Genomic DNA, 11,073 nt, shown 5'->3' on the forward strand with positions numbered 1-11,073 from the left:
GGATGAAATTGGTGAGCAAGCTTCGCAGCTGATAAATGGGTTCTCTCTCCTTATTGGATGAAATTGGTGAGCATGCTTCACAACATGTCGCAGTGTGACGCATTGTGAAGCTTGTACAGCTGCAATTTTTTTTTTTTTTTTTTTTTTTTTTTACACATACAACAAACTTTTAAATGTTTGAATAGGACAAAGTATCGGCCCAAACATCGGTAATCGGTGGACCCAAAGATCTGTCATCAGTCATCAGGCTCTATGCCGGTGATTGGTCCATGTAGTCACTGGATGGGACAGAATGGGACGGGGGCGGGGGGAGTGAATCTTCTGTATGTCTTTGTTACAGTGACCCCTCCCTGCTTTGAGAGGGGGGGGGGGGGGGGCTTTGTCTCCACGCCATGCAGGCAGTGTCTGTAAAACCAAAGTTGGCCATGTCGAACTGGAAATCCTCCTCCGGGGCGGTTGGCATGTAGTCTATAGAGGCCTGTCCTTTTTCCCCCTTTCACACACACCGGTTTTCCGTCCATCCGCGGACAGCAGCTCTCCTGTGTGACTCCCGGAGGCGCGTTGTTGTTGTGACAGGGGAGGAGGAGGGCAGAGGGGAGGGGCTGCTGCCAAACGGGGGCCAGAGGAGCTAAGAGAAGTTTCCAAAGGAGGCTGCAGAGGAGAGAAGAGAGCAGGAGAAGGGAATGCATAATTAAGATTTGAATAGATAGAAATGCAAGAGAGGGCTTAACTGCAGAGCTGAATTGTATCTGCTGCTCTGCCCTGAGGTTACCCAGAATACTCATAGATACTAGAGGTGAATACAAACTAAGTCTCTCTGTCAGTCTCACACACACACACACACACACACACACACACACGCGTGCACAACCCCTTGGCTTGTACCTCTGCCCTTTTTGTATACCCTGTGCGATAAGTCGACTCTCTCATCTCAACCTTTGAATTTCAAGTCTTTCCAAAGTTTGTTTGTTCATGACCCTGTCTAGCTCCCCAAGTACAGCGCAGGTTTTACCCAGTCACAACTGAAAATAATAAGGGTATATTTTCAACTGATCATTATGTCCCCACATAACACATGGGCGTCATCATCATCATCATAACCTTTTTTTTAACATAATACATTATGTTACAACATATTATGTTACTTCTGGCTATACTGATGTAATGGTTCTCTGTTTAGCCTTCCATAAACACATACCTTGTGTGGTACACAAAACAGCACACAGTTAGTGTACAACTGGACATACAAGCTAGGCCTTGCTTTGGGAGAAAACATCTGAGTCTGGGTGCGTTACATGCATTTACAGGTTGTGACACTGTGAGTGCCTTTGGCTGGTTGTGGAAAACTGAATGCACTTCAGGTTATTGAAGACAAATCCTGATTTTCTTGGAGACATTCAAACAACTCGGATAGGCTTTGGTCTGCACCAGATCCCATACTTGGATAGGCTTTGGTCTGCACCAGATCCCATACTTGGATATAATGCCGAATATATAATGGACCTTGATGTGAAAAGGGTTGAAAACCACTGCTACAGGGTTCAAGTGGTTAAGTGAAGTAGAGAAGGACAAGTGCGGGGTGTGATGAGGGGTGACCTGACCTGCTCTGAATGAGATGGAGACGGTCATGTGAATTACTTATGCATTGTCGCTGCTGTCTGTGCTTCTGGCTCCCATATATTATCCAGGTAATACTGAAATCTCTGGAATTCAGCACCGGAGATATCAGGCTGAGTTTAACAGGCAATTCCAAAAACCATTAAATTTCAATATGCCGTCGCTCCAAATGAGAAAACAACTGAAACGCAGTCTGATTAAAGGCCTTTCTTCAGCAGAGAGAGACGACAGCAAAGGTGTATTTTTTGTTGTTGTTTGTGCAAAGCCTTGTCTGTTGTTGTCCGTTCTGCACACCAGTCACTAAAGTCACCCCATCATCATTAGCAGAGCGCCACTATTTCTCCAGATACACACCCAAACACAAAATTGACTGATCCCTATCAAAAGCAAAAGAGAAAGGATACGATTACAGTTTGGCCCAGAGCGAGAGAAAGATCAGTGGAGGGGAGAACTCAATATTGTTGCTGAATTCCAAAAACAAAAAGCATTATAGCCTCCCTGTTTTCCTACTTTGTACCCATCTGATAAACTTTGAATCGTTCCAAACTACAAAAATGTTGCATAATTATGATTTCATGTTGGACTGCTAAACTTGAGCTTGCAAAATCTGTTATGTTTTCTGATGCTGTTGGTAGTCATGGCTGCTATAGTTCCCACCTGATGTCATGTGTGAGGCCTGATTGCTCCAGACCTTACTGATTAACCAGTAGCTTGCATAACGTGTTCAGACTGGGACTAAGGTCTAAAACAGCGGTTCCCAAAGTGGGGTCCGCGGACCCCTAGGGGTACGCGACGCATAGCCAGGGGGTACCCCAAGCCCCCTCAACAACAAAAAAAAAAAAAAAAGGTTTTTTTTTTTTTTTTTTTTTTTGAGGGGCTAGTGAATTATGGTGTGTGTGTGATATGAAATGTCCAGTACCTCCCCAGTGCCTCCCCAAGTGCCACCCCAGTGTCTGCCCTGCAGTGTCTGCCCAGTGCCTCCCCAGTGTCCGCCATGGTGCCTCCCCAGTGTCTGCTTAGTGTCCCCCTGAGTGCCTCCCCAGTGTCTCCCCAGTGCCTCCCCAATGTCTCCCCAGTGGCTGCAGTTTCTCCCCAGCGCCTCCCCAGTGCCTTCCCAGTGCCTCCCCAGTGTCCCCTCAGTGCTTCCCCAGTGCCTCCCCAGTGTCCCCCTGAGTGCCTCCCCAGTGCCTCCCCGTTTCCCCCCAGTGCCTCCCCAGTGCCTCCTCAGTGTCCCCCTGAGTGCCTCCCAAGTGCCTCCCGAGTGCCTCCCCAGTGTCCCCCTTAGTGCCTGCCCAGTGTCTCCCCAGTGTCCCCCCAGTGCCTCCCCAGTGTCCCCTCAGTGCCTTCCCAGTGCCTCCCCAGTGTCCCCTCAGTGCCTTCCCAGTGTCCCCCTGAGTGCCTCCCCAGTGCCCAGCCGAGTGCCTCCCCAGTGCCCCCCTGAGTGCCTCCCCAGTGCCCAGCCGAGTGCCTCCCCAGTGCCCCCCTGAGTGCCTCCCCAGTGTCCCCCTGAGTGCCTCCCCATGCTCCCCAGTGTCTCCCCAGTGCCTCCCCAGTGTCCCCTCAGTGCCTCCCCAGTGCCTCCCCAGTGTCCCCTCAGTGCCTCCCCAGTGCCTCCCCAGTGTCCCCCTGAGTGCCTCCCCATGCTCCCCAGTGTCTCCCCAGTGCCTCCCCAGTGTCCCCTCAGTGCCTTCCCAGTGCCTCCCCAGTGTCCCCTCAGTGCCTTCCCAGTGCCTCCCCAGTGTCCCCTGAGTGCCTCCCCAGTCTCTCCCTGAGTGCCTCCCCAGTGTCTCCCTGAGTGCCTCCCCAGTGTCTCCCTGAGTGCCTCCCCAGTGTCCCCCTGAGTGCTTCCCCAGTGCCTCCCCTTTTTTGAGGGGCTAGTGAATTATGGTGTGTGTGTGATATGAAATGTCCAGTACCTCCCCAGTGCCTCCCCAAGTGCCACCCCAGTGTCTGCCCTGCAGTGTCTGCCCAGTGCCTCCCCAGTGTCCGCCATGGTGCCTCCCCAGTGTCTGCTTAGTGTCCCCCTGAGTGCCTCCCCAGTGTCTCCCCAGTGCCTCCCCAATGTCTCCCCAGTGGCTGCAGTTTCTCCCCAGCGCCTCCCCAGTGCCTTCCCAGTGCCTCCCCAGTGTCCCCTCAGTGCTTCCCCAGTGCCTCCCCAGTGTCCCCCTGAGTGCCTCCCCAGTGCCTCCCCGTTTCCCCCCAGTGCCTCCCCAGTGCCTCCTCAGTGTCCCCCTGAGTGCCTCCCAAGTGCCTCCCGAGTGCCTCCCCAGTGTCCCCCTTAGTGCCTGCCCAGTGTCTCCCCAGTGTCCCCCCAGTGCCTCCCCAGTGTCCCCTCAGTGCCTTCCCAGTGCCTCCCCAGTGTCCCCTCAGTGCCTTCCCAGTGTCCCCCTGAGTGCCTCCCCAGTGCCCAGCCGAGTGCCTCCCCAGTGCCCCCCTGAGTGCCTCCCCAGTGCCCAGCCGAGTGCCTCCCCAGTGCCCCCCTGAGTGCCTCCCCAGTGTCCCCCTGAGTGCCTCCCCATGCTCCCCAGTGTCTCCCCAGTGCCTCCCCAGTGTCCCCTCAGTGCCTCCCCAGTGCCTCCCCAGTGTCCCCTCAGTGCCTCCCCAGTGCCTCCCCAGTGTCCCCCTGAGTGCCTCCCCATGCTCCCCAGTGTCTCCCCAGTGCCTCCCCAGTGTCCCCTCAGTGCCTTCCCAGTGCCTCCCCAGTGTCCCCTCAGTGCCTTCCCAGTGCCTCCCCAGTGTCCCCTGAGTGCCTCCCCAGTCTCTCCCTGAGTGCCTCCCCAGTGTCTCCCTGAGTGCCTCCCCAGTGTCTCCCTGAGTGCCTCCCCAGTGTCCCCCTGAGTGCTTCCCCAGTGCCTCCCCAGTGTCCCCCTGAGTGCCTCCCGAGTGCCTCCCCAGTGTCTCCCCAGTGCCTCCCCAGTGCCTGCCCAGTGTCCCCCCAGTGTCTCCAATAGCAATACAAGAGCAATAATACAAATTAATCTTAATTTATTAATCTTATTCATTAATTATTGAATCAAATTAATTAATTCATCAAAATGTTCGACGCAAGAAGGCCCCCCTGCGGCCTGCGCCCAGCACCATGCCAAAGCTTTTTCCTGCAGGAAACACTGCTTGTGGTTGTAAATATATTGTTATCTGTGTTGCGAGGATGAGGGGGTACCTGGAAAAATATCTACCCCAAAAGGGGTACCTTGTCCAAAAAAGTTTGGGAACCCCTGGTCTAAAATATACAGGCCCTCTGGTCTGTATCCTCCTACGACACCATCCCCCACCACACAGCAGCACCACACAGCACCTGCAAGACATACATGAACATGGCCACTTCCCCTTGGGCTCAACCTTCTTCCAGGAAAAGGTCTCTGGATTGAATTTCCACAGATCACAGAATCTTTGGATCATCTTATACCTTTATACATATTTAATATGTACAGCTCTCTGGCTGAATGATATGCACGTCCTTCAGGAAGAAGCTGTACAGAAGGCATGTTCAGCCAGAAGTTGGTCTCGGTGTCAAATACACTGATGTTGTTGGCGTAATCTAACCAGTCCCCAAAGCAAACATCTTTGTCAGAGAGTGATTTAAGAAAGCAGGCGTGGGAGTGCCTCTGTGCCTGTGGTGTTAATGATATACATGACCTTCCCCAAGCCACAGGCTGAGTGGCCGCATCTCGCCTCTGGAACAGCCCCAGAAATCCTGGGTTTGAACCATCTGCACGTTGCAGTACTTGCCTGTGTAAGAACACCCACCCCCTAGGGTCCCCTAGGAGTATGTGTGAGCAAATCATGAGTGGGCAGGAATGTTCTGTTGGGCGGTAGGAGCAGGACGAAGGCCCTACGTCCTCCCGCTGGGGGCTCCTCAGTGGCAGATCTATGTCAGTAGGATACAACAGCAGTCTATGGAGGAACCAATAGGAATAACATCTAAATTGGGGAGAAAAATGAGTAAAAAGCTAAATAAATGAAAACATGTTGAGAATCACTGGTCAATGATGGCCTATCGATCTGTTCTTAACTCTCTCGTATTCTCTCTGTTGGAACAACAGATGTGACCACAGGTGGTTTCCCTGACAACCAGTCATCCGTCTCAACACCGAAGTGACACGAGTGTCAGTGGGAAACCCCCCCAGCTCCCCCCATTGCCATGACAAAGTCCCCCCACCTGTCTAGACCCAGACAAATGCAACATGGCACCCAACCGGGGAACATGATAGAAGAGGGAAAAGGGGAGATGGAGGGATGATATTTAGCTGGAGGGTTGTAGTACCGACACGAAGACGGTTCCTTTCTCTGGTATAAAAACCCTTTTAAATGAGCTCCCAGCGGAGCCACCGGGGAAACTAGCTTGCCAGCGCAGGAGAGAGAGAGAGAGAGAGAGGAGAGAAGATGTGGAAGGAGTGTGAAGAGCGTTCAGACGTTTATGTAAAAAAAAAAAAAAAAAAAAAAGAAGTCATGTTCGTGTCTTTTTTTCTCCCCGTGTCTGTCACGCTTGTGAGGTTCATTCATATTGTAATTTGGAGCTACAATTTGGTGACACACCACCACGGTGCAGAGATCTGGCACGCATGGCGTGTGAGCGAGGATGTGCTCTGAAGTGACAAGGTTATAGCCCTAGACAGTCGCTCAGACGCTCACAGAAGGAAAAAAACAAAGCGCCGCTGACGACGGCACTTTATTTGGGAGGGGGGCGGTGTGATGACGGCTGCCGCCGACGTCACCCTGGTTTCAGCTAATTACCTCGGAGACACAAGATGGCTACCGTACGATCTCGCGTGAATCATGTGCTGTGAATACGGCTGAGGGTTATCAATGGAGATATGACCGTATATATACACACCAAGGGATGGAGGCAGTGTGTTAAACCTGATTCATACTTTAGTTGCTGCAGGTGTTGCGTGCCATGAATAGCAGATCTACAGGCTCACAACGCGTGGTCACGTTCGTGACGCGTTGTGAGCTTGTAGATCTGCTATAATTACTGAGCACGACACCAGCATGCAACTAAAGTATAACTGAGGCTATAACTGAGGCTTTGGTTCAGCCACATGTTAGAGGACGGCCTGCGGGGCTCACATGGCCCTGAGATAGCTGCTGGGTGTTGGGCTGGTTGAGGAGTCTCTCTCAGCCATGGGAACAACATCAGAGAGCTGCTGGGTGTTGGGCTGGTTGAGGAGTCTCTCTCAGCCATGGGAACAACATCAGAGTGCTGCTGGGTGTTGGGCTGGTTGAGGAGTCTCTCTCAGCCATGGGAACAACATCAGAGTGCTGCTGGGTGTTGGGCTGGTTGAGGCGTCTCTCTCAGCCATGGGAACAACATCTGTCTTGACAAGTTATGACAGTGTCGTTTTCTGCTGGATTTAATTCACCATAGGTAGTCTTTCTTCCTTTTTTTTGACACAGGTAAACAGAAACACATCGCTACACACACACATGCAGATAAGCAGTGTTGGCCAGTAATGAGTTACTAGTAATATATTTCTGTAATATTATTACATTACCCAGTAACGAGTATTGTATGGTATTACTCTGCCAAAACAGTAAGCTTATACCATATTACTTTGAATTTGTTGGCTACCGTATGAAAACATTTAATTTAAAAGGTAAGAGAGGTTGCTGCTTTATTTTAAAGCCTTTTTGGCTGATTGGTGACTCTTTTTATTATTATTCAAAACAATTTGATTCAGTTCTAAAAGACGCTGACTACACAGATGATGTTGTACCTCTGGGGGGGGGGGCAAAAGTAATATGTAATATAAAATGCATGTAGACTAATATATTACTCATTGCCCAACACTGCAGATAAGATCTCATACTATGCATTCTCTGCATCACTTTTACGACACACACACACGCTCTCTCTCTCTCTCTCTCTCTCTTTATCTCTCTCTCTCTCTCTCTCTCACTCTCTCGCACACACACACACACACACACACACACACACACACACACACACACACACACACACACACACACACACACACACACACACACACACACACACACACCACATTCTCGCATCCTCTTATCTTGCCTGCCGATTGGCCCAGGGGAGTCCCCCCCCCCCCCCCTCTGTCCCATAATAATTTGCCATGGCAGTAATGGTATTCCATGTTGAGTGTAGACGGTCATTACGGTGCTGTGAGCAAAGCGAGCTCAGCGCCCCGGGCAGATTAATGGCATGCACAGAGCTATCGCTGTAGCTTTAGCTATAGTGACGACTGGAAGACTGATATCAGACCTTTAGCCTTCTCTCACTCCTCCACCTTCCATCATTAACCCTCGACTAGTTCCTCTCCATCAGCGTTGCCAGAGTTTGTGCGAGAAATAAGCAACCCGGGTCTAGGAAAACAAGCCCCAAATAAGCGACTATTATAGGCCATTGGCTATTTGAGAATAGACGATCTGCAAGCTCACAACATGTCGTATGTGACCGTGTCGATCTGCGATTAAAGAAAGTGGAATATTTAGAACCTTTTTTAAACAAATCTGGTACGGGGCTGTGCGAGAGCACAACATATTTTCAGATGGGGGGTTGTAGTGACAAATACATATAAACTTGGGCGTCCGTGACATGAAACTATTTGAGAACTACTGGTTTAAGTAATAATTAAAACTAAATGGACGCAAAACGGAAGCAAGCCCAAACCGAGTGGCGCTATGAGCTTGTAGATCTGCTATTTTTCAATAGCTAAAGTATAACATAATGCTTAGTTAAAACACCAAAAGGGGTTCCCATCCAGAATGGGTCATAGTGGCTGATAGTGGCCACCACCCCCACTCCTCCGTCTCCACTGTCTAACATTCTAATTTTATCCCTCAGACAGTGCCATTCCTTCCTTTTCACTGTGTTTAAGAAATCACTGGAGGGTGAGTTCTTGTGGAGCCGCTGAAGGTGGTAAACCCATAGCACCACGGCCCAGATCAGAGTCATGCCCAGATCAGAGTCATGCCCAGATCAGAGTCCCGGCAGAGCAACATGCACACACGAGAGAGAGAGAGAGAGAGAGAGAGAGAAAGAGAGAGAGAATGGGGCCACTCTCTGCTCTTTTTAAAGGTATATAAAGGCGAGATCAATATTTAATTTTTGGTAAATCTAGTGGAGATGAATCTGATGGGACAGAGCCCGCGTGACACCGGGCCTCGCCATCACACATTCAGGTCACAGTCTTAACTGAATTATAAATGAGTGGGAGAAACGCTCTCTCTCTCTCTCTCTGTGTGTGTGTGTGTGTGTGTGTGTGTGTGTGTGTGTGTGTGTGTGTGTGTGTGTGTGTGTGTGTGTGTGTGTGTGTGTGTGCACGTGCGTATGTGCATGCGTGCGCGTGTTTGAAGACTACACAGGCGAGTGCTTTTCAGTGGTGCAAAGTATCAAAGTATTTTTCATTATCTGTACTTATGACCTTCACTTCAGCACGTTTCAAAGACAGATATTGTACTTTTTTACTCCACTACATTTCTAGGAAGGGGGGGGGGGGGGCGTAGCTTTGTGCCATGAATTGAGCTTACAGATCTGCTACCTTTGATGCTTTTGTGTGACGCTGCAGTATCAAATTTACGGGCAAAAAACCCACAAAAAGTTAAACTACAAGAAGTTTCTGCCCGAACCTAGCCGAGGACGTGCAAGCAAGAACAGATCGATACTACCAAGAGGAATGTGTGTAGGATGACGCGGTGAGTCTCGGTGCTGCGGCGTGACCCCAGTGTAATCTAATCCAGCATTCTTCTCTTCTCATCGCACCTTTACCCCTCTAGCTCTTATTATCTCACCTTCACCGCAATCTCATCCTCTTCCCACCGTCTAGAGGACTGAGACTAATCACTCACTCCACACTGTGGAGGAGTGCGAGTGTGTGTGTGTGTGTGTGTGTGTGTGTGTGTGTGTGTGTGTGTGTGTGTGACTGTGTGTGTGTGTGTGTGTGTGTGTGTGTGTGTGTGTGTGTGTGTGTGTGTGTGTGTGCGTGTGTGCACGCGTGGGGCGAGGTGACATGACCGTGGCTTTAACTTCAGGATGTTATATTGCACTCACTGCAACTTGCGCTTTTTCTAAAACTGTACTGCAAGATGTATTAACCACCGTGTTATCCACCGTCTGCAACTATCTATATGCTATACTGATCTACAAGCTCACAACAAAAAAGATTGGCTATTTCCGCTGACCCCCGCTAATTTGTGAACATTTTATGAAAACAGGCAATGGTTGAAAGTAACTGAACTTTAAAACTACAATCTATAAATCTTTGTGTGAGATTAAAATATTATTTTGACCAGTCTGTATGGTAAAGATATCGTCTCTGTCGGGTCAGGGGCAAACCACATTATGTCCAAAACTGTAACTTTTTTGGATTCAAATAAAAAACAAATAGCAGATCTACAAGCTTGAGAATGCAGATCTGTTACCTTTGATGCTTTCGTGTGAAGCTGTAGTGAAGTATTAAAGGCAATCATTTACGAAAAAACAAAAATATAAAAGGTTTCTGCGCAACAGTGACGATATCATATGTTTTCCAATGGAGCTTTAACTTCAGGACTTACCCCCCCCCCCCCCCCCCCCCCCCCCCCCGATGACAAGACAACAATAGAGTCCTCTGAATGTTCCTCTACTCTCTCTCTGTCTCTCTTTTGACACCATGGCACCATTATCATGTCAGTACACCCTCCGCCCCGGAACATCCAGGGTGTTATGAGGCCCACCCAATTAGTCGGTCCTTATAGCTCGCTGTCAAGGCCTGTTGAACTGCTAAATTACATTTGCCCTACTCTATTATTATGAAGTGTCCAACGCAGCACTTTAATTCCTCGCCATCTTCCTTTTTTCCCCCCTCATTTCTCTCTCAATTTAGCCATGCTTGTAAAGTCCCTGTTACTGCCACCCCCTAACCGTGTGGGGTTGTGGAGGGTGTGTAGCATGGGTGTCTCCATGCTTGTAAAGTCCCTGTCACTGCCAACCCCCTAACCGTGTGGGGTTGTGGAGGGTGTGTGTAGCCAACTGGTACTCACTGATACATCTGGTGTTTCACTCGGATAAGCCATGGTTTAGCACAATTGTGGAATCTGGGGACCCCAAGAGGGGTCCTTGAGTGGGTTCCATGGGGTCCCCAGTTAAATGATAGCTATGATGCTATGAACCACATGGACCCTTACATGTCTGTAACTATACGGGTCCATTTGGTTCCGTTTGTACACTATGGTTGTCCATGGCCTTTAATCTGTTCTTTCGCTCTTTCTCTCTCTCTCTCACACACACACACACACACACACACACACACACACACACACACACACACACACACACACACACACACACACACACACACACACACACACACACACACACACACACTTAACATCTTTATTTGCATTCACATCTCTCTCTCTCTTTGTGTGTGTCTGTCTCTCTCTCTCTCTCTCTCTCTCTTTTAGTCTGCAGACCAACATAGTACACAACATGACAATGTGTCG

General features: G+C 49.7%; 1 protein-coding gene across 1 annotated transcript in view; it reads right to left on the reverse strand.

Annotated features, from left to right (window-relative positions):
* Window positions 1–628: 628 nt before the first annotated feature.
* The window catches only part of LOC310862129 (sterile alpha motif domain-containing protein 10-like), a gene marked incomplete at both ends in the record, with an annotated part of 60,315 nt that continues 49,870 nt past the window's right edge, over window positions 629–11,073 (reverse strand). Inside the window, one exon of the mRNA XM_083769865.1 lies at window positions 629–651. Coding sequence (XP_083625991.1) covers window positions 629–651 — 23 coding nt within the window. The remainder of the gene's footprint in view (window positions 652–11,073) is intronic.

The sequence above is a fragment of the Protomyctophum parallelum genome (genome assembly GCF_964188405.1).
Source record: "Protomyctophum parallelum genome assembly, chromosome: 7".
Taxonomy (NCBI): domain Eukaryota; kingdom Metazoa; phylum Chordata; class Actinopteri; order Myctophiformes; family Myctophidae; genus Protomyctophum; species Protomyctophum parallelum.